This window comes from Rhinolophus sinicus, linkage group LG14 (genome assembly GCF_036562045.2).
Source record: "Rhinolophus sinicus isolate RSC01 linkage group LG14, ASM3656204v1, whole genome shotgun sequence".
In the NCBI taxonomy this organism is placed as follows: domain Eukaryota; kingdom Metazoa; phylum Chordata; class Mammalia; order Chiroptera; family Rhinolophidae; genus Rhinolophus; species Rhinolophus sinicus.
This window is the reverse complement of record NC_133763.1, coordinates 45,486,917-45,509,090: the sequence shown is the minus strand read 5'-3', so window position 1 is coordinate 45,509,090 and position 22,174 is coordinate 45,486,917. Positions and strand designations below refer to the sequence as shown.

At 41.4% G+C, this 22,174-nt stretch overlaps 1 protein-coding gene across 2 annotated transcripts; it reads left to right on the top strand.

Annotated features, from left to right (window-relative positions):
* Positions 1-34: 34 nt before the first annotated feature.
* Positions 35-20,901, top strand: AMPD1 (adenosine monophosphate deaminase 1). Of its 2 annotated transcripts, XM_019730355.2 has the most exons (16): positions 35-164; positions 1,474-1,485; positions 4,760-4,940; positions 6,268-6,433; positions 8,901-9,066; positions 12,236-12,455; positions 12,971-13,100; positions 14,134-14,328; positions 14,622-14,753; positions 15,492-15,655; positions 16,950-17,076; positions 17,260-17,423; positions 17,976-18,096; positions 18,710-18,883; positions 19,065-19,175; positions 19,987-20,901. In XM_019730355.2, exons 1-16 carry the CDS (start codon positions 50-52, stop codon positions 20,143-20,145), a joined length of 2,337 nt encoding a protein of 778 aa, XP_019585914.2. In that variant the 5' UTR covers positions 35-49; the 3' UTR covers positions 20,146-20,901. The 2 variants fall into 2 exon arrangements, with proteins under 2 accessions (XP_019585914.2, XP_019585917.2); XM_019730358.2 differs by lacking the exon at positions 1,474-1,485 and having other exon boundaries at positions 55-164.
* The last annotated feature ends 1,273 nt before the right edge of the window (positions 20,902-22,174 follow it).

The window sequence follows — 22,174 nt, the reverse complement described above, 5'->3', positions numbered from 1 at the left end:
GAGAAGGGTCAGATTACAGGGGCAAAGCAAAAATAAATAAATAAAATGAATGTCAGGGTTTGTAGTGTCCGTCAGTCATACCCAGAGTCTCCTCTCTCTTCCATTCTACTGTGCTACCCTAGAATCAAGGACCCCAGCAACAATGCCTCTGTTGAAATTTACAGGTAGGTGTGCGAAAGTGTTTGGAGAACACAATTCTTTTAATAGACCACCATTCCTTTAACAACCACGTCAGCTCTGGTAATCCTTTACTTAGGATTTATAGTAGCTTTAGTAACACATTTCAGGAACGGGCAAGACAATTTCAATTTTATTTTAATGTTTAGTTTTAGGAGGGAGGTAAGTTTTTAAAAATGTATCATGCTGTAGCATCCTTGATCCCAGTAGAAAAATGTGTAAGATGTGTAATATCTATTCTGCTAGCCTAAACAGAACCTGTGCTGCCACACTTCTGAGAAGGGTCCTACACAATGTCTGTCTATATAGCATTAGCTGAAACTTGTGACCTTAACTGAAATATGAACACAATCCATGTATTCTGATGGTTCGCAATCCAGGTTTATACAGAGTAATTTTTAAACTGATGGTAAATTATAAGTCTTTTTCATTGTAAAGGTAATACGTGTTTCACATGAAATTAAAAGAGAGAAATTGCACTGAAATGTAAAAGTAACAAACACTCATTTAGAGAAATTTGGAAATTTAGGATAGTAAGAAAAAACAACCACCACAGTCCCATCATCCAAAGATACAACTTTTAACGTGTTTTTCTTTGCAATCTATTTTCTTTGCACACACAAAAAAAACTTTTTGTTTTTTAAATACAGTTGTATTTATTTTATACATGTATACATGACACTTTATATCCTGCCTTTTTTTTTATTAACGTTATAACTTAATCATGGTATTTCAAATTCTTCCCAAACATCATTTTTAATGGCTGTATAATAGTCTAAGTTTCCTAACTAATCCCTTAGGTTCTTTACAGTTTTTTTTTTTTTTGGTAGTATAAATATTATCTGAGAATAGTAGTTGCACCTAAAGCTTTTTTCATGTTTAGGGATTATTTCAGTAGGACAGATTCTCAGAAATGGCTAGTAGGTGTTACTCAACTGTTGACCAAATGAACTGTTTTATGTTACCTGCTACTAGCATCGTATGAGCGTTTCCATCCCTCTTGATTAGATTTTTTTTAAATTACATTTTATAACAAGTACCTCTTTAAGATTATAATCATAAATTTAAAAAGACATATTAGAAAGGAAAAGAAAATGCGGTGTATAATGACTATATTCCCAGAATTTTCTAATGGCAGCAAATTATAGATAAATGGAAGAATGAGCTGTAATAACATTTCACACACCCTTTTGTTGCACCAACTACATATTTCTATTCCAAAGCACTGATTAATAACCATTATGATTTATAAAAGTTGTTCATATATGTCATCTTGTTTTATTTTACTTCATACAGCTGAAGAAAAACGTGAGTATTTTGAATTCTTTCTCCCGCCATTTGCCAAAGTATCAATTTAAGAAATACTATTCCTTAACTCAGAAACATGGGTATTTTTCAGCAGTGTTTATTAAATTAGACCACTGAAAGCCAACAAAGCTTAATAATGACCATAGATATCCCACAGCATAGCAAATGAACTCATGGGTTTTCCAGACTACAAAAAAAAAAAAAAATCATTTCTTTTGAAAGAGAATCTCAAGGGGCATTTGTTGATATTTTGAAATAAAATAATCTCCTTTAGATTAGCCAGGGGGAATCTATTGAGCCCTGCTTTTGTAAACGCTCAACTCCAATGCAAAAACTTTCCTGGTAAATTTTTGTGACCAGATAAAAATAAAAACCTGTTTTAGATAAAACCGTAACTTTAAATGTATGTTCCCTTCCATCTCAAACTAGACTTGTCCTTTAGCTGACGGGTAGTAGGTCTGGCTTTGAGTTCCTCCATGAGATGAGATGTAGAAGACGAAAGGCCTACAGCCTGTCTTTCCTCCTTCTTAATAAGGCACTGCTGAGAAATAAGCATGATTTTCTGGGTCTGTTGGGTGAAGAGGCAAGCATGATATTCCTTTTCTCAAGAGTCTTGCACTTCCTATGTTAATAATAATAACCCCCAACTTCTGGATAGGATTGTGCAGTTTCTAAAGTATTTCTTCTCTAATCTTCATAGAAAGTCTCTGAAGTTGACATTATTATTATTCATTCTCCCCTCTTCCGATGATGGGCACTGAGGCTCCTAGTGATCCTGTGGTTTGCCCAAGGCCACCCTCTCACAGGCTCTTTTTCTCACTCCTGGGCCAGTGTTCTTTCTGCTGCACCACTCTACTTCTGGTTTCTGTCCTCTTACCTGTTCTCTACCTAAATGTCCAAACCTCAAGACATTTCTGCTCAGAGGCTCCAATCTCTCGAACATGACATTCTCAAAAAAGAACTCAACAATTTACTAAGCCAGGGGAGTCATGTGTCCTTTACGCCATGAATTCAGGTTGTCACCAAATTTTATTCTCTTTTGTAATACCAGTTTTACTCTTTCCATAATCATCACCACTCCCTACAGTCTCTTTGAAAGACAGAGCTCTTGAATTACAAATCAAATTTCAGCTGTGGTTACATGAAGTCGAAATAACCGGTTGACTCAGTGGAAGGACATATCAACCGTGTAATTTTTGGTCATCATGTAAACGACTTCTTGAGAGCACAGTTTCTACTTTTCAACTGTCCATAGTGCCTTAGGGAGATGCGACCTTAGTGAAAAACAATACTGTTTAAAAATATGAAACAATTAGATATGTGCCATCCCAGAACATGAATGCTTGTGCTGGAAGAGCCAGGTTTCAAGCAAGTAAGATTTGCTTCCTGGGCATCCGTTTTCATGCCACACTTCTTGAGGCCTCCAGCAGCATTGCCACAGACCCAGTATGACAAGCCAGCTGTCACTGTCATCATCCTCATCGTCGTCATCATAATTAACTGGCTTATTTCCATTAGCCTCTTCTAATGTCTGCTTGCCATGTATCCTTGAGGCGCAACGCATGTGCTTGCCTGTGATGCTCAGGGAGGAATGAAACAATTTCTGGGAATCGCGTGGCGGTCGGGCGGGGAGGCATTCTTGGGGCATAAACTATACCTACTTAGTGATTGATTTGTTCCCTCATGCATCATGGTGCTTGCCAAAGAACTACTCCTAACACCCAAAGATGCTTTTCCGTTTCAGGAAGTGCTTGCGTTGAATGAGACAGATGAGTGAAGTTCAGCCAACATAGTGGGCTTCTCTGTTAGAAAACAAGCCAGGTTTTGAAAACGGGCTGACTGCTAGTGTTGGCGAAGTTATGAATCAGCTACTATCATTTTTTTTGTGTGTGTGTGCTTCAGTCTATACTAAGTCCTATCATTTCTCATTTCCTTCATAGCCCAAAGCTAACCTCAAATGCCAAATATCTATCTGACCAAGGCTACCAAATTACATCATTCAGTTTAATCTGTTAAATCAGTTTAACCCATAATCAGTTTCCTTAAAGCATTTTCACATACATGATGTCAATTCATGTCACAACAGCCTTGTGAGTGAGGGTCGTAGGTATTAGGATTCTCACTTCACAGATAAGGAACTGAAACAGGAAGGTGAAGGAGTTGGTAAGTGCAGAACAGACTTGAACACATTACACTTACTTAAGTTAGAATTGAAAATGTGGCATTTTGCAGACCTGTCTGGACATTGATGGGGGCGGGAGTGGGGAATCTTTCTCTGCATGCGGTTTGCTTTGTCATCCTGTGAAGAATGTTTCCATCTTCTGCTGTCACTCCAAATAATTAGCTGTTTGCCATTTTCATCATTTGCTATCTGCTCTTTTCTGGAAGTGCCAAGAGGCTTTCAGAAGTATTAGAGTTAATAACTTCAGAGGGAAACAAGTGGGTATCTGGAAAATGCAGTGGAACTTAGCAGAGAAGCAGATGCTTGAAGGCCATCACCACCCTAGGTGATGAAACTGGTTTTCTTATATCCTGAGAGTATTGGGGTTGTTCATTACCAGTGAAAGGTCAGCCTTCCACCCATTTTAAGAATGGAAAAATTAAAGCATGCAAAAGTGGCTTTTCAAGAGTCGATCCTTATAGAAGACCAAATGTCCACAGAAACGGGACTCCCAACACTAGGTAGTAAATTTTTGTGTGGTCCCCTTCTCCCCTACACCAGCCTTTCCCCAAGTGGTCAGGATTTGAAAAAAAAAAAAAAATGAGGTTGTCATGTGAAACACAATATCCTATGAAGCAGAAAAGCCCTAAAGTACACATTTATTTTTCAGAACTATTTAGATTACTTATTCCCTTTAGGAAGAAAAACTCCAAGGACCAATAACCCTGTGTACATCTTCAAAACCATTAGAAAAACTCCACCAATCTAATGGGAAGGACTACGTTTCATGGTAACCGTGAAATCACCTGTCAGAAACAGGTGATCTTATGTTAAGCGCTAGTCCTACAAGAGCCCAATCCCATCTTTAGGACCCTCCTGAAATGTGCTGTAAGAAGCCGGCCTGTATTTCTGAGAGCAGATTTCCAAGCTACCCACACAAATCCACTAAAGAGAGCAGGCGTTGACCCCCATCATGTTTCTGGAACACTGGTCAGAGAGCAGGGTTGCTGCGCACCCCAGGCAATCCTTAGCATGGTGCCTCACACGTAGCAGAACCTCCCAAATGACTCCTGGGAAACGGCTTAAATACTAACACGTGAACACCTCTTTTAGAAATCGATGATGCAATGCGCAGCTTTGCTGAGAAAGTGTTTGCCTCTGAAGTCAGAGATGAGGGAGGCCGTCAGGAGCTTTCCCCCTTTGATGTGGATGATAACTGCCCAATTTCTCATCTTGAGATGCAAGCACACATATTCCAGCTGGAGGCTCAGTCCACCTCCTCGGAAGTCAGGAGGTAAGTGGTGGAGGGGGGATGCTTAGTACATTGGGACACAAGGAAGGGGAACTGTCAGGGCAGATAGTTCAGTCTATCTGAATGATTGTTCAACTCGGAGGAAGAACTCTGCCAGAGCCAAAAATTCTCCCCCACGTCGCCCACTGAATATACTAGGGCGAGGTAACAATGACTGCAAAAGAAGCAAGCAGTAGCCCTCCTACCCTCCTCCACATCTCCCTTTAGGTGTAGCCGCCTATCCACCCAAGCAAGCGGACACAAACTACCTTGCAATTGTTCCAAACCCAACTGGGCTGATGGCTGCTCTGCACACACTCAACTGATGCATGATGTGTACAGAAACTGGAACGCAAGAGCCTCAGCTTCAGACTCCATCCTTAGCCAGCCCAAGTGTGTGCTACCTGATATGAACCCTGCTCTCCAGCCAGGTGTATCACCTCCGGCCCCAAGGACACAGCCCTCCATTTCCACCCTCAACCCCTGCCCAGCCTATGCCTATGATGCCTACTTCCTGCCTTCATACATCCCTCTCCACAAAGCCTGTTCATTTTTCCTTATTTGAACTACTCTAGTAACTCACTTTTTGCCACAATTTAGTCCTTAGATCCACAGTGACCACTTGCCGGGAACCCCCTCCTCATAGCACTCCCCTACCCTCCTACCCCCTGCCCCGGTTTCATGGGGGAAAAGACCAGTCTACTGTCTTCCCTTGGTTTTATGTCTTTAAGAAAAGAACAACAGTCCACCTTCTTTGGCATCCGCCTTAGGACCCAACACAGGGCTTGGGTCAAACTAGAAATCCCATCAATACTTGTTGATTTGAGGAAGCAATGTTGATTAAGCAACTTATAAGTCCCAGGTATTGTGCTAGGCCTTTTATATGCATTAAATCTCACAGAAATCTTGTAAGGTAGTCATTACTACCTCATTTTTTTTTTTCACATGGGGAGAGAATAGCTCATAGAATTTAAAGAATATACACAAAATGACACATGTAGTAACTGACATAGCCTGTGCTTATTGAAGTACGTAGCCTGCCTACTCTGCTAGAAGTGGACCTCTGTGGAGGACAGTGTCATACAGAAAGCTTTCTAGCATGTTCCCTAGGGGCCACTGTTCAAGGTACACCAGGAAGGAGGGAACGCTCTCATGTGCTGTCTCTTCCCATATGGTTGGATCCTGTTTCTGACACCCAGCCCACATTTTAATTTTCACTTTTTGTCCTCACAATGAACTTGTACGGTAAAACCTCAGTTTATCTCAATGAAACTCCCCATGAAAACAGAGATAAATCCTTTTTTTTTTTTTTTTTTAATTTCAAACCCAGGAAAAGGCGTTTTTTCGGACGGAAGACTGTTAATCTCTCCGTTCCACAAAGTGAGACATCTTCCACCAAAATGTCCCACTTTGAGGAATACATTTCTTCGTCTCCAATGTACCAGACCGTGCCTGATTTTCAGAGAGTACAGATCACTGGAGATTATGCCTCTGGGGTGAGTTTCTCCTTGCCCCATGGATGTAGCTGCTGGCAAGACACTCAGCTTGAGTGTTTCAGCTGTTTACCGTCCTCTCCTTCCTTTTGAGGAAGGTATTAGCCTACCTGCTCTTTGTTCTACTTCATTATTGCATTAATACCAATACGCTATGACTTATATTTCTGTCTTGCTTTGATCATCCCACAGAATTTCTCCTCCTTTATCTCATTTGTTGCACCTGTGGAATATGCAGTAGAATGTAGCATATGTGTTGCAGAATACAGTGGACAGATTGGGCAAAAGAACCAAAGAGAGCAGCTGATGGATTAGTCTCAGTGAGGGCATTGTAAAGCAGTAAGAGAAGTCTCCAGGAGCTGCAGGAGACTGTTGGGAAAAGATCCAGGGCAGACCTAGAATAGAGAGAAGGGCGACAGGCTGCATAAGCCCATCAAAGAAAACAGATTGGGAGAAAAAAAGGGAAAAGAGAACAGAAGAGTGGAGAGACCAGAAAAAAAAAAAAGAAAAAAAAAAGGAAGGTGACAGAGAGGTTAGAAAATTCTACTGGAGCTATTGTGTTTTGACCATCTGTCCTCTCCTGTTTCATTGCTGATGCTTACGCAGTAAAGTATTGCTTGGAATAGACTCTAGGATGTCACAGGGACAGTAAACTCATATCACAAACAACCTGACTTGCTTGTTCTGTCCAAAACAGTTGGCCAGTTAATAAATCTGTGCCACACGGACTTGCCGAATCAGCACCATATTGGCGAAACTGCTGTTAGGCCATCAGTTGATGCTCCAAATATAGTTTGGTGACTGTTCCTAAGCCCTCTTCTCATGTAACTGAACCACTTAGTAATGAAATGAACCACAAAGTAATGAAATGAACGCTATTCTTGTTTATTCATTTTCTGCATAATAACATGGGTGCTCTGCAAATGGCAGGGGTATTAGATGCTAAATAACGGAAATGGAATGTTTAATGGTGACACGGAAAATAAAGCTTGGAGAACTCCAGAGCTCAAAGAAACAAGACTTAGGAGACAAACTTGATATCTATGTGTTTGATAGAAATGAAAACAGGAATAGTGAAAAGAAAGAGGAGGGAAGGAAGGACAAAGCTCACAGGAGTCAGGAAGAAGCTGCCTCTCCTATGAAAACTGGAGGGACCTGAAAGCTTGGCCTGGGGTCTTTGAAGGACCAAGTGTGCGCTTTACCTATTGGTGAATGTGGCTGAGCTGCTTGTCAGCACTCTCAGCGCTCTCCTTCCCGAACCAGTCTTCACCCTGTTAATTGAACAGAGAGGTAAAGAGGAATCAGGACGAAGTTCTCAAGGCCACTAATCCCTGATAACAGTTAATTCAGTTTAGTCAGTCCTTACTGAGCACCGACTCTGTACTAGACACCATGTGCTAAGTGCTGAGGACACGAAGATGACCAAGATCCAGCTGTTGTCCTTGAGGAGCTGATAGACCAGTGGCCCTTTAGGTGGCAAAGGAACAGTCATGCCAGACTCTCTTGGTCAAGGTGAGCAGGTCTTTCAAAAGAGTTCAACTGCTTAGGATTAATATCTGGACCTCAAACCATTGGGAGCAAGTTTATGTTGGTCCCAGCAAGTGTTTGAGCTCTGAGGATGAGCATTCATTGATTTCAAGTTATAACTGCTTGGGCATGCCAGGCCCAGCCAGGAGTCGGGCACGGGGCACGGGAAATGGACCAGTCTAGGAAATTTGCAGCAGTTCTGACAATTTTACTCTAGAATCTCTCTATTCTTTAGCCACAGATAAAGTTCTCTTTAAAACCATCCAAAAGAATGCCTTCTCACAAGATGACGTGCTGATCCACCCATAGCTACAGAGGAGTGCACACATGCCAGGGTTTGAGGGATGTCTGACACCTTATACATCCCAAAGTATTTCCCTCACCAACCAGCAAGTGGTTTGAATTTTCAAATTAGAATTACATTGTCTTTCCGTTGAGCAATGTCTTCAGATGCCCATACTTAAAATATCCATGAACTGACTCTGGGTGGTGAACACACTATGGGATTTATAGATGATGTAATACAGAATTGTACACCTGAAATCTATGGAACTTTACTAACAATTGTCACCCCAATAAACTTTAATTAAAAAAAAATATCCATGTCACCTGGAAAGAAGGAAGGATCTTCCATGTTAGAATGTTTTTTTTTAAGTCATTTGTGCTGGATAATCTCCGCCATCCAGCAAAAACCAAAAACAAACACAGGATAGTAAGGAAAGACTCGTTAAGTTTGGGTAGAAATGGACGCGTGAGAAAAAGTTCGGGACCTGCTCCAGAACAGAGACCCAGGGTCCATGTCACAGAGGAAGTGACCACATGGGCAGCAGTGGCTCAGCTTGGGCTTCAACACCCAGGAGAGCTGGGAGGCGCCAAAGCAAGCTTTACCCACTTCTCAGATTTTCACACGAGTGATTCCGATACCCTGACCTTTTCTTTGCAGGTTACAGTTGAAGATTTTGAAATAGTTTGCAAAGGTCTGTATCGGGCACTGTGTATCCGGGAGAAATATATGCAGAAGTCATTTCAAAGGTTCCCTAAAACCCCTTCCAAGTACTTGCGGAACATTGAGGGTGAGGCTTGGGTAGCAAATGAGAACTTCTATCCAGGTAAATAAATTTCTTCTATAACATGGACTATCTCTCAAAGTTTAACTACTAAACTGTGAATACTAAATATGACTATTTAAATACTAAATATGCCCCTAGATTATAAGGAAGCCAGTCTAAAAGTATCATAGTCATTTTTCCATTCGCTTTCCTGTTCACGTCTCTAATCACTTGATTCAGTTCGAACAATATTTCCTAAAACCTCTTCTCTCTGCACCATTCCCCAAATCCGAATTTAAGCTTCTATGTCTCTTTGTCCGAATCACTGCAATAGTGTTCTAACTACTCTGCTAAATTCTAATCTCACTCCCTTTCAAGTCCATCCTCACTTTGGTGCCGGTTATTAAAACACAGACCTCAGCCCATCCTTCTCCTGACGAACACCTTTAACTTCTCATTACCTACAAAGTTAAGTTCAATTTCTAGCCTACCACCTGGCCTCCTAACTACATTTTATTTATCTATTTATTTTTGGACTTGCACACTCAACCTATTTATAAACTTACCTGCTCTACTCCAGCTTTAAGCTCTGTTCTGGTTGAAAGTACTTCCTGTTTTCCGTTTAGTTCCGTGCTTTCCAGCCCCTGCACTGTTGCCATGCTGGTCCCTCTGTTTGCACTGACCTTCCCTTCACTTTTCCACCGTATCTCCAAATATCCATATACAACCTCATCCTTCAAGATGCAGCCCAAATACTGTCATTTCCTGCCTTCTTTTGACCTCTGGATAAAAGTAAACTACATGCGTTGACTTTCCATAGCACTTTATTTATACAGAGGGTGCCAAAAAAATGTATACACATTTTAAGAACGGAAACTATCAAAATTGTAATACTCAGTATATACAGTAAGATGAATATGTCACATTTGACTTATGCACTTACAAGAGGTGCTCAAAGTGGTTACCATCAGCGTCCATACACTTCTGCTTATGACAAACTACTACTTGAGCAACGTTGACCAAAGTATCCACTTCTATACATTTTTTGGCACCCCCCCCAGTATATCTTATTTTTTACTTTCTGCCTTGTGTAAACTCAAGTACATATTTATTTATTTTATTTATTTATTTTTTTATTTTGGGAAAGGGGAACAGGACTTTATTGGGGAACAGTGTGTACTTCCAGTACTTTTTCTAAGTCAAGTTGTTGTCCTTTCAATCTTAGTTGTGGAGGGCGCAGCTCAGTTCCAGGTCCAGTTCCTGTTGTTAGTTGCCGTTGTTAGTTGCAGGGGGCAGAGCCCACCATCCCTTGCTGGAGTCAAGGAGTCCAACTGGCAAACTTGTGGTTGAGAGCCCACTGGCCCATGTGGGAATCGAACCGGCAGCCTTTGACGTTAGGAGCACAGAGCTTCAACCACCTGAGCCCCTGGGCTGGCTCCTCAAGTACATATTTGTAAATAATCAAATTTTAATAATTTCACAGATGTCAATGGTATAACTGTATCATAATTTAGTCAACCAATTCCTGCTTTTAGGCATTTAGATTTCTGACTTTTTAAAATTTATTTACAACAAGACTACAGTAAATATCTTCGAATAAACACCTTTTGGGGGTGGCCGGTTAGCTGTGTTGGTTGGAGCGTGGTGTTGGTACTAGCACCAAGGTTGCCGGTTCAATCCCCACATGGGCCACGGTGAGCTGCGCCCTCCTTAAAAAAAAAAAAAAAAAAAAAAAAAAGTCTTTGTGCAATTGCTTTGTATCTTTAGGATTATACTTCTAGAATTGAAATTTCAAGGGAGGCAAATATTTAAGGTTTTTGAGCTTTCAAATTCTTATATTGTTAAAGATTCCCAGTCTTACAACTTCCTCTCTGTACTTCCTTTTTATATTAAAATCATATTAAACATGTGTCCAGTTTGGTAACTCATAAAATTGGTTACCTATCTTCTAAAATATTGACATTTAGGATGTTTGCCTTGCCTTGGTTCTCCTAAATTATACTTTCTCTCTCTAGTAGGTCAAGTATAAAGAAAATTGATATTTGACGTAGCAACTTTCTGTTTCATGTTTCTTTCTCCTAGTTTTGAATAGAAAATGTGCAAATATTTTGTTTCTGTATTCTGTTTCTCACTCTGGCTGTCTTTGTCATCTGCAAACAGAGACTTTCTGATGCCTTGGGCACATACTTATTGAAAGTAAACAGACGAGTGTTAAAGGCTATGACAGTGTATGACTTTGTTCTTGGCTTTCTTGGGTTGAACTTGTTAGCAGTGAAAAGAAGGGGACATTTATCCACATAATCCCTTCTCCAGTCCTTTAGCAGAAACGGTGTGTGCTTGAAAGAGTGGGAAATATAATTACCATAAGAATTACAATTCTTACAATAAAAATTGATTTTATATTTCCACTTATATTAAAACCACTCTAGATGGAGCACAAAGGATTTTTAGGGCAGCGAGACTATTCTGTGTGATACTGTAAGGGTGGCTATATGTCCTTACACATTTGTCCAAACCCATGGAATGTACATCACCAAGAGTGAGCCCTAAGGTAAACTAGGACTTTGGGTGATGGATAATGAGATGGCAGTATAGGATCATTGATTGTAACAAACGTACCACTCTGGTGTGTGTGTGTGTGTGTGTGTGTGTGTGTGTGTGTGTGTGTGTGTGTGTGTGATGTGTATAGTAGGCACATGTGCATATGTGGGGGTCAGGGTTTATGGGAACACTGTACTCGACATTCAATTTTGCTATGAACCTAAAACTGCTCTAAAAATTAAGTTTATTTAAAAATAACCACTCTAAATGAAGACTAACAGAGAAGGTTGTTGTAAATAAGGAAAACATCCAAACTCTACTTTTAACTGTAGTTTTTTTAATACTTATAAGCTAATAAAGTATTGTGAACAGGAAGCCTTTGATAACCAACTTCAGTAAATAATTAAAATTATTTGTAAATAAGATGTCAGTTATAGAAACAGTACTTCTAAAGAACTTGAAAATTATTCTCACACTAGATAAAATATTATAGTTATTTTCTACTACTAATTTAGTCACCTTTGAAAAATAATATAAAAATAAACCTTAACTTCGCTCTGGATAGTGACAATTTATGACATACAGGATTCCAAATGACTGAGATTTTACAGTACTTCATATTTTGGTTATTTTTATGTGGTCATTCATCCTGTGTGCTGACGTGTTATTCTGTGTTTTATTGAAAAAGTCTTTACCCCTCCTGTGAAGAAGGGAGAAGACCCCTTCCGAACAGATGACCTCCCTGAAAACCTGGGTTATCACCTCAAAATGAAGGATGGTATAGTTTACATCTATCCTGACGAAGCCGCAGCAAGCAGAGATGAGCCTACGCCACTTCCTTACCCCAATCTGGACAGCTTCCTGGATGACATGAATTTTTTACTTGCTTTAATTGCCCAAGGACCTGTGTAAGTGTTTTGTGAGACCTAAATTACTACTCCTATTACTGATAGTACGAATAAGTATTTACTAAGTGCCTACTATGTTCACACACCATGTTAAGCCCTCCATAGACATTATTTCTTTTACTCTTTACAACCATTCTATGAAGTGGGTATTTTTATAATTCCAGTTTTATAAGCTGAAACTTGGATGAGTTAGGTAATTTGCCCAAAGTCACACAGCTGGCTGAGCCAGGATTCAAGCCCAAAGCCAGGGCCCTTCACCTTGAGTGCTACTGTCTCCTCTGACTTTTACATGCCTTTCCAAGTCCTCTGTCATTACTATGTCCAATGTGGGTGAAAAGATTAAGCCCTTGGAGCCCAATACTTTCCAGGTGAGATTGCCTGCAGAGTACACCGAAATGTCTGTTCCAATTCATTGTTTCCTATAGGTGTTAAGGGTCCCGATGGTTTTGAAATTGTGACTGTTTTCCTTAAAAGTCTGGAATGTTTTAGAATTATGTGATTTAATTTTTTCACAGTAAGACCTATGCCCATCGGCGCCTGAAGTTCCTCTCCTCCAAGTTCCAGGTTCATGAAATGCTCAACGAGATGGATGAGCTAAAGGAACTGAAGAACAACCCGCACCGGGATTTCTATAACTGCAGGAAGGTAAGCATTTCACGGCTCAGCGGTCGTTTCTGGGCAAAAAACATGCACCCCATTAGTATTTCCTGAGCAGCACAAGAAAGATACTGTTTTTCTGATTCACGTAAAATGTCTGCAGGTTCAGTGGAATTTACTGAAAGCAGACAGTTTATGCCTAAAATATTCAAATGCCATTTCTGTTGTTTTCCATGTAGGAAGGTTTATCACATTCTTGCCATAAAAAATTCTCATCATCACCAACGACAAAAATGACAAAAACAAATAAAACCTCAAAAACCACTTTTCTAGGATTTGAGAGATCTTCATTCTAGGTGTTTCTTCCACTTCCTGACTGTAAAACATTGGGGGAAGTGATTAAATATTTCCCAGTTTTTGTTTCCTCATTTGTCAAATTGGGAAATAGATGTGCTCAATCTAGCTCACAAGAGGACTGTGAATATCAAGTGAGCTAATGATTGTGGAAAACTCATCAACTATAAACACTTCCAAGATGTGTTCTGACCATGTTAGTGGTTTCAAGGCAGTGGAAATAGGAAAATATATGAGCGGAGATTCGAGACCAAAACCTGGCTCAGCCTCCTGTATCAGCTTGGGCAGATAATCCATCAAAACTTCAGTTTATAAAATGGTAATTATTAAAATATCTAACTCGTACATGCCATCACTGTGCCATGGCTTCATAATCTGAATCCTTTCTCTCTTTGGGGCTGAAAGCTGTGGTCGCTACTTCACTTCCGGTTGTGTCTCCGGGGTGAAGAATAGTTTCCAAGAACTTTGAGTACCTCAAATGTGGGGAGTAAATTGGATGACAACTATCCAAGAGAAGCAGGCATCGTTATTGCATCTAGCCTAAGCTTTCACATCCTTGCAAGGACACAAAAAGGTGCTATAGGTTTTCTGGGTGTGTTTGTTTTTGCTGGGCCTTCTCCACCTGCGGTCAGGTCACAGCCCTGTGATTTGCAGGCACCATAGCCTCTAACAGAGCAGCATAACTACAGCTGGTTGTTGGTTTTTCTTTCTCTGAATGTACCCACAGGTGGACACCCATATCCATGCAGCTGCTTGCATGAACCAGAAACATCTTCTACGCTTTATTAAGAAATCTTATCAAGTTGATGCTGACAGAGTGGTCTATAGCACCAAGGAGAAAAATCTGACCCTAAAGGAACTTTTTGCTAAATTAAAAATGCATCCCTACGACCTGACTGTTGATTCTCTGGATGTCCATGCTGTAGGTTGAAAAGATAATGTCGGTTTCTCCCTGACACTCAGAACCCCGTATGCCTTTCTCCTACAAACTCTCCCTTGTCAGAGCCCTCTTGGCCATGTTGGTTTACCATGCTGACTGAAAGCACACACAGACAACTTGGAGGTTCACTCATTTGTCAACTGTCCTGGACTCCATTCTTGGAGCCCAACCCCTTCCCTTGCTACTAGGCCCCTCTTCCTCATGGCCATTGCCTGGCTGGCTGTGTCCACGCCGCTCTGGTAATGATACACTTCTGCTTCTGATTCCTGATCCAGGGACGCCAGACCTTCCAGCGTTTTGATAAGTTCAATGACAAATACAATCCTGTAGGAGCAAGTGAGCTACGGGACCTCTACCTGAAGACAGACAATTACATTGCTGGGGAATATTTTGCCACTATCATCAAGGTGAGGAGGAAACAAGCAGATCTATGGTACCTGGCTTGGTTCTTGAGGAGGGGGAGGAAGAGAGGGCAGAAAGAAAGGAAGGAGAGAAGAGAGACGGAAAGGAGGGAGGGAAGAGGGAGGAAGGAAGAAAAGGAAGGAAGGAAGGAAGGAAGGAAGGAAGGAAGGAAGGAAGGAAGGAAGGAAGGAAGGGAGGGCTATCCTTGGGGCAAGCACTACACAAATAACATAAGAATTTCTTTTGAAATGTCTACTGTAATGATTTTAAAAGACCTCTAATCCTAGGATAGAGAAGCTAAGGGTGTGGCTTTGGGATTGACTAAGGACCTGGCTCGTTGGGAGTTGTAAATCCAGGAAGAGTTGGAGTTGGAATCCACCCTCATCTTCAAGATGCCTGAGCATTAGGGAGCAGGAATGACACGTGGAGTTGGGAGATGAGAGTTTTGGGAGGTAGGGGACCCATGAAAAGCTGAATTTCTTTTGCAGGCACCTTGGATACCTCCTCATCCTTAGTCTGACTTTTCACGCTCTAGACTCCATTGTGTCCTGTCAGTCTTTTACCGCCACTCGATTCCCCTCGACTGTGTCGCCTTAGATGTTAACTTCGATAGTTTCCCCACTGTCTTCTTTTCACATTTCTTCCTTCTTAGTACCCATCTCCTGTCTGTAGATACCACAGGTTTAGACCCCTGATTTGCCTGTGGGAATTCCTGGCTTTGGACTCCTCTGTTGGCTTTGCAGGAGGTAGGCACAGATCTGGTGGAGGCCAAGTACCAGCACGCTGAGCCCCGCCTGTCAATCTACGGCCGCAGCCCTGAGGAATGGAGCAAACTCTCCTCCTGGTTCGTCGGCAACCGCATCCATTGCCCCAACATGACATGGATGATCCAGGTCCCCAGGATCTAGTATGTACCCGCCCATCAGAAACCCTAAAGCCTGCCCTTACCCCACCTGCCTCACCTCCTCCACACCAACAAGGAACATGCAGCCCGTCTAGGAAGAAATGTTTGTTAAATAGGACTCAGTACTGGGTCCTGGGTTCCTGGTTTTGTTCACACTGGATTCAGCACTCTTGACCACAGACAGAAATCCTCTAACCAGTTTTTTGTTTTTTTTAAACACAGGAGTTTACACAGATCACAAAATGATGTACTGAGAGCGATTTAAACTTAGCTAGTAGAAGAACTATGTACATTTTATTATACATTTTCTTTCTCCTGCTCTTCCTCTGTGTCAAATTCATTCTTTCCCGTTTTCACCTGTACTGAGATGTAGCGTTCCTGTATCGGAACCTCTACCACTGTCTGCCAATTGTCTCATCGGCAAGTGCCCAAGTTCTCCATAATCAATGAGTATTTATCAATGGTATTACCACCTGCTAATTACTCTGTGCCCTCTGGGATGTTCAGTGCCATTGATCTTTTCTCTAGCTAAGTGTTTATATATTTTCTGGCTACGTACCTTCGTGTTCTGTGTGCCCTGTGACAATGCAAACGTTTTATCCTATCTCTTTAACCCAAAAAGTAACTTTTTGACTGGGGTAGTACTTTCTGTCTAATATCATTAAGGCAGAGAGGCTGTAGGTATGGTGGTTAGGAGCATGGACTCTGACTGTGCTGGAATCCTGGCTCAGACACTTAGTAGCTGTGTGACATTTGGCAAGTTACATGACCTCTCTGTGCCTTAGTAGCATGATCTTTAAGATGAGTTGTTATGAGGATTAAATAGTTAATGTTTCTGGCCAAGTAGAAGAGTGACTAGCATACTCATATATTAGGTGCTATATACGAGTTTGTTAGATTGCCCCGGCTAGAACACATCAGAAGTGTTCTTGATAACTGTTCCATGCTCACCATCTTCTATGCCACACACATGTAAATCACTGCACCTTTTATGATGTATTTCCTATACTCCTCATTCTCTACCTGGATAGCTGTGAAGGTTTAGTTGTCTTACCACACAGGGGATTGTAGAAGAGATGGGGCCATGTGGTCCAGCAAGACATTTATACCTCCTATGCCCAACTCCAACTGAATCCCTCTTTGTGGGAAATGAAGAGGAGTGTAGCAGCGTGGACCTAGGATGGACACACTAGGTCTTCTCCTGAAGATGGCATTTGGTCCTCTGGTTCCCTTGTACTGGGGCCATCAGTTCTAAAAATCTTCCTGTCCTCCTAATTCTCTTCATTCTTACCTCTAGTGATGTGTTCCGATCTAAGAATTTCCTTCCACATTTTGGAAAGATGCTGGAGAATATTTTCATGCCAATATTTGAGGCCACCATCAACCCGCAGGCTCACCCAGACCTCAGCATCTTCCTCAAGCGTGTAAGCATGACCCTGTCAGCCTTCATCCTGCTGTACAGGAGCCAGCCCTCCCACCTGGCTGTGATTAATCCTTGGTGCTCATCTCTCATGTTTGGTCCTTGCCTTTGGGAGCTAACAGTTTGAGGGCTGGGACCCTGCAGTCAGACTGAACCCATCGTGAGCATGGCTCACTTTTTCTGACAGATCACTGGCTTTGACAGTGTGGATGATGAGTCCAAACACAGTGGCCACATGTTCTCCTCCAAGAGCCCCAAACCCCAAGAGTGGACAATGGAACGGAATCCCTCTTACACTTACTACGCCTATTACATGTATGCAAACATTATGGTGCTCAACAGCCTGAGAAAGTGAGTAGACGAGAGCTGGAGCTCGGACAATCTACGCACACGTCTTTCCTCATACGTGGGCACCCTAGGTGGGCAAGGGTCTGTATTACTGCCATGCTGGGATACTTCCCATCGGCCCAAATCACATATTTCTTTCCCTTGCCTCACTGTGTGATTTATTATAAATCTCCATCCTTTTTTGATATATCCAGTGAAGAATGTTATTATGGGGTTTTCTGGAAATATTTCCCCCCTAACATGTGAGTAGGAGAAATGATGACATGTGATATTGGTGAATTTCCTGTTGAAACCGAAGATACTTCCATTCAGGTAATCAAATCTTGACTTTCCTCTGTATCCTCAGTCCTCTGCTGCCTATTTTCCAAAAAGTCTGCATTTAGGAAGAATTATGAGTATGATTTGGAGTTTTCCTGAATCCTTTGGGTGCCCCATATTAACACCTTTTCAGACAGTTCATTTTTTCTATCGAATTTTCTTGGAACTCTATGCCCAGAATCGTTGCCAGGTCCTAGTTGGTCACCTCTGATTCCTATAGCAGTTCCATTTCCCTAGGGAAAGAGGCATGAATACATTTCTGTTCCGACCTCACTGTGGGGAAGCCGGAGCTCTCACCCATCTCATGACAGCATTCATGACAGCAGATAACGTTTCTCATGGCCTGAATTTAAAAAAGGTGAGTTGGAGTCTCTCTTCTTGACATTAACTTTTTTATGGGAGCAAGAGGAATACCTTTTCCCCCCCTTCTCGTTCTGTCACAAGTCCACTTCATTTTGCAGAGGTCCAGAGAAGTAAAGGGACTTGCTGAAGATTACCTAGCTAGTTGGTGGCAGAGGTCAGTTAATGCAGATTGCCTGAGTTCCATTTTAGACTTCCAGCAAGGGAGAATTCAGAAGTGGCTTGGGTTACCTGAAGCTAGTTTTCACAAGATTTCTTGTCATAGCACGTTTTAAAATGCCTCTTGTGAGAGTCAGAACATTCTTGTAAAGGAAAATAATGTTTCTCGGGGAAGTCTTTTGCTGGAAACAGATGGTCCAACGTAGGCAATTAAAACTCAAACAATTTGGTTTGACGCAAATGCTTCTGAAAATTGACGATCCCAAAGAATTTTATTCTAAATAGTGTTTCTGTTTAAAAACGATTCTTCTTCTTCACTAGGGGATTTAAGGAACAGGGGATAATTTTGTTGAAAACTAAAACTTGAGATAGACCACGGGGTTTTAACATTTCTAATTTAGATCCCTTTTTCAACATCCTTAAATAACGTTTTCTTCACTTTTCCTTTTCAGAGTCCTGTGTTACAGTACTTGTATTTCTTAGCCCAGATTCCCATCGCTATGTCGCCATTAAGTAACAACAGCTTATTTCTTGAATATGCCAAAAATCCTTTTTTAGATTTCCTCCAGAAAGGGCTAATGGTCTCACTGTCTACAGATGACCCGATGCAATTCCACTTCACCAAGGTACACATACGGAATCTTGAAAAATACAAGCATATTTTGCTGGGCTGCTGTTTCCCACTTGGAATTTTAAAGTCAGATCAAGTTATTTCACGAAGCTTTCTGTGCACGATGCATGTTCTTTTAATGCATTCCTTTTCCTTTCTCTCCTTTTTTTTTGCCTCATTTAAATACATAACCGAAGGAGCCCCTGATGGAAGAATACGCCATTGCTGCACAAGTCTTCAAGCTGAGTACCTGTGACATGTGTGAAGTGGCAAGGAACAGCATTCTGCAATGTGGACTGTCTCATGAGGTAGATCAGTCCTTCACTGATTGGCCTTTAGAGTTTAGGATCTGGTCATTTGAATATTGAAAAATTAGTTGGGAAAACGTGTAGAAGAATTGCCCCACAAATCACATGCAGTGACTGTGCACATGCCCCTAAAAGAGTTATTCTATCTCTCTGGCCATGCCTTTTGGGCCAGGGCAATAAAAATGCTCTTGATTTCTCAGCGGGCCATGTACTCTGAGTCACTTTTAATGGTTTATTTTTTTTTCCTTTTGCCAGTGGCTAACATAAGGAAGGAATCTTTGTGGAGGGTGTAATTATTGTTTGTATCAGGGTAAAAAGAGGTAACAGGGGCCAGCCCGGTGGCTCAGGCAGTTGGAGCTCCGTGCTCCTAACTCCGAATGCTGCCGGTTCGATTCCCACATGGGCCAATGGGCTCTCAACCACAAGGTTGCTGGTTCAATTCCTCCAGTCCTGCTAGGGATGGTGGGCAGCGCCCCCTGCAACTAAGATTGAACATGGCACCTTGAGCTGAGCTGCCACTGAGCTCCCGGATGGCTCTGTTGGTTGGAGCGCGTCCTCTCAACCACAAGGTTGCCGGTTCAACTCCCGCAAGGGATGGTGGGCTGTGCCCCCTGCAACTAGAAAATGGCAACTGGACCTAGAGCTGAGCTGCGTGCTCCACAATTAAGACTGAAAGGACAACAACTTGGGAAAAAAAGAAGTTCTGAAAGTACACACTGTTCCCCAGTAAAGTCCTGTTCCCCTTCCCCAATAAAACCTTTTAAAAAAAGAGAGAGAGATAACAGTCATTCTGCTTCCTTTTCTTTTGTAGGAGAAAGCAAGATTTCTGGGCAACAATTACCTTGAGGAAGGGCCTATTGGAAACGATATCCGGAGGACAAATGTAGCCCAAATCCGCATGGCCTATCGCTATGAAACCTGGTGTTATGAACTGAATTTAATTGCTGAAGGCCTTAAATCAGGAGAATAAAATAAATAAACCAAATAATAATATGGGTGATGTTTCCATTGTAGCATGATAATAGTAATTGTTGTCGTTGAATTCCTACTGTAAGCCAAGGATTGTATTAGATATTGGTCTGCCGATATTATTTCATTTAATTCTTTTCACAACTTCATAAAGTAGATACTGTTATCTCCATTTGGGAGAAGATGAGTAAACAGATTAGTGAAGTTAGTAACTTGCACAAGAATAGACCTAGTGAGTGGTAGCAGTGGGGACCTAGATTTGTCTGACTCGAGAGTCTCCTTAACTTTCAGGCAAAACAGTTATTAAGGTGGGGCAAAAATACAAGCAATGACTTGTTATTGGGAGAGGCTTTTGGTTTTCAGAATGAAACTTGCTTAAGGCACTTAGACTATTGAAAAGTCCTTTTGACAAGATACAACTAAAGAGTGACTTTCTTAGACAAAAATAGGTGTACCCTAATATAGAAAATTTGTACTCGAGTTATTATACTTAGGGAGAATTTAGTTTACTAAAGGATTCTTAGCTTTAAGGATTTAATTGACAATAAAGTTATAGTCAACGGTAGTACTACATTTTAAATGAGTTCACTTACCAAAATAAGGTACGCATGTAACTTTTTAGAAACATACTTGGTTACTCAAGGTCAGGTGGAATTCCAATCAGCCGGACTAGACTTCTATACATACAAACAATTGTGTTGCCATCTAGTGGTTGGGCTGATATTTCATTCAAATTATTCAATAAACAATGACTGATCAAATTATCTAAAGTATCAGGTACTATCCTGGATATCAAAGGCACAAAGAATAAGATTTCATTCCTACTCTCAAAGTAGTTCACAGTGTGAAGTTATAGGATGAACGGATACAAATGCGAAAAAGAGCATGTTGTGAAACATCTCAGAGAGTAATGACGTTTCCAATGGGAAAGAAAAATAGCAAATTCCTGCCTGTTTCCACATAGGTGTGATCCCGACAGCGTGTTTGTACTAGCCCTAGTGTAAGAGTCCTCTCCCTGGTTTCTGAAGTCACAGTTCTGTTGAATGAGTATTTGTAAACCCTTAGAGAACCTTATTTTATTTTACCATGGCCTCCTTGTCATAAAAATAATAGGAACTGTTAAATTAAACATTGTACTCTCAGCCTTAAAAAGGCATTAACTACTACTATGTATACCTCCATCTTACCCAGGAGAGGGCAGTAGAATACACACGTGATAATTCATTGATTACATCCACAGAACCCATGCCAGATTTGGTTTCATACTTGGTAAATCAATCTGCCCCATTTTGCCCAATTATCTTCTTGAGTGCAAAGTTTGAACTCTGAAATAAATTCGAATTTTGAAATACATTTCAAAACCACGCTATTCTAGCCCCAAATTTTATCCTACACAACTGTTTGGGAAGTTTTCTAAATGTATAAGGATTTTAGGGGCGAGTCCATAAAGACCACTGTTTAAAGTTTATCACAAACAACAGTCACATTTACTTCCTCATTGAGTCATGATTTCAAAAATGTCTTATCATGACTTTTTTTTTTTTTTCCCTTCGTCATAGAAGGTAACTCCCGTTTCATTGTCCCTATCTCACGATTTCACAACGGTTTGGGATATGCAGCTTTTATTGCTTTGGCTAACTAGGCTTGTAACAGTCATCTGCGATGTATAACCAAACGCCTTTTTGTGGCAGTCTTCTATGTTGGTACCTCTATGTGAACAGACGTGAGAAGCGTTTGGTCACCAGACCCCAGAGGCTCTGCTATTCCCTGTTTTATTTCCAGGGTTGGAATGGGGCGGGGTGAGGCGGGTGGGGTGGTTAGCGAGTGCTGGGGAAACAGGCTCAACGCATCCTTGACTCGCAGCTTCAGTGAAACTGGGCTGCTGCTGGCGGTCGGCACAGCGCCCTGCACATACCTGAGCATGAGCGTGTTGCAGGCGTAGCGCTCAGGCATGTGTGTCACAGTAAGGCGTGGCGGCCGACCTCAGGCACTGGGAGTATCAAAGTCACCCCTGCTCTGGGATTTCAAGC

Bases quoted from the DNA above. Each gene is read 5' to 3' on its own strand.
- AMPD1 (XM_019730355.2), top strand. From the start codon at position 50: ATGTCAGGGTTTGTAGTGTCCGTCAGTCATACCCAGAGTCTCCTCTCT. The intron at 4,941-6,267 runs GTAAGTGGTGGA...TTTCAAACCCAG, and splicing joins ACCTCCTCGGAAGTCAGGAG to GAAAAGGCGTTTTTTCGGAC. The intron at 13,101-14,133 runs GTAAGCATTTCA...ATGTACCCACAG, and splicing joins ATTTCTATAACTGCAGGAAG to GTGGACACCCATATCCATGC.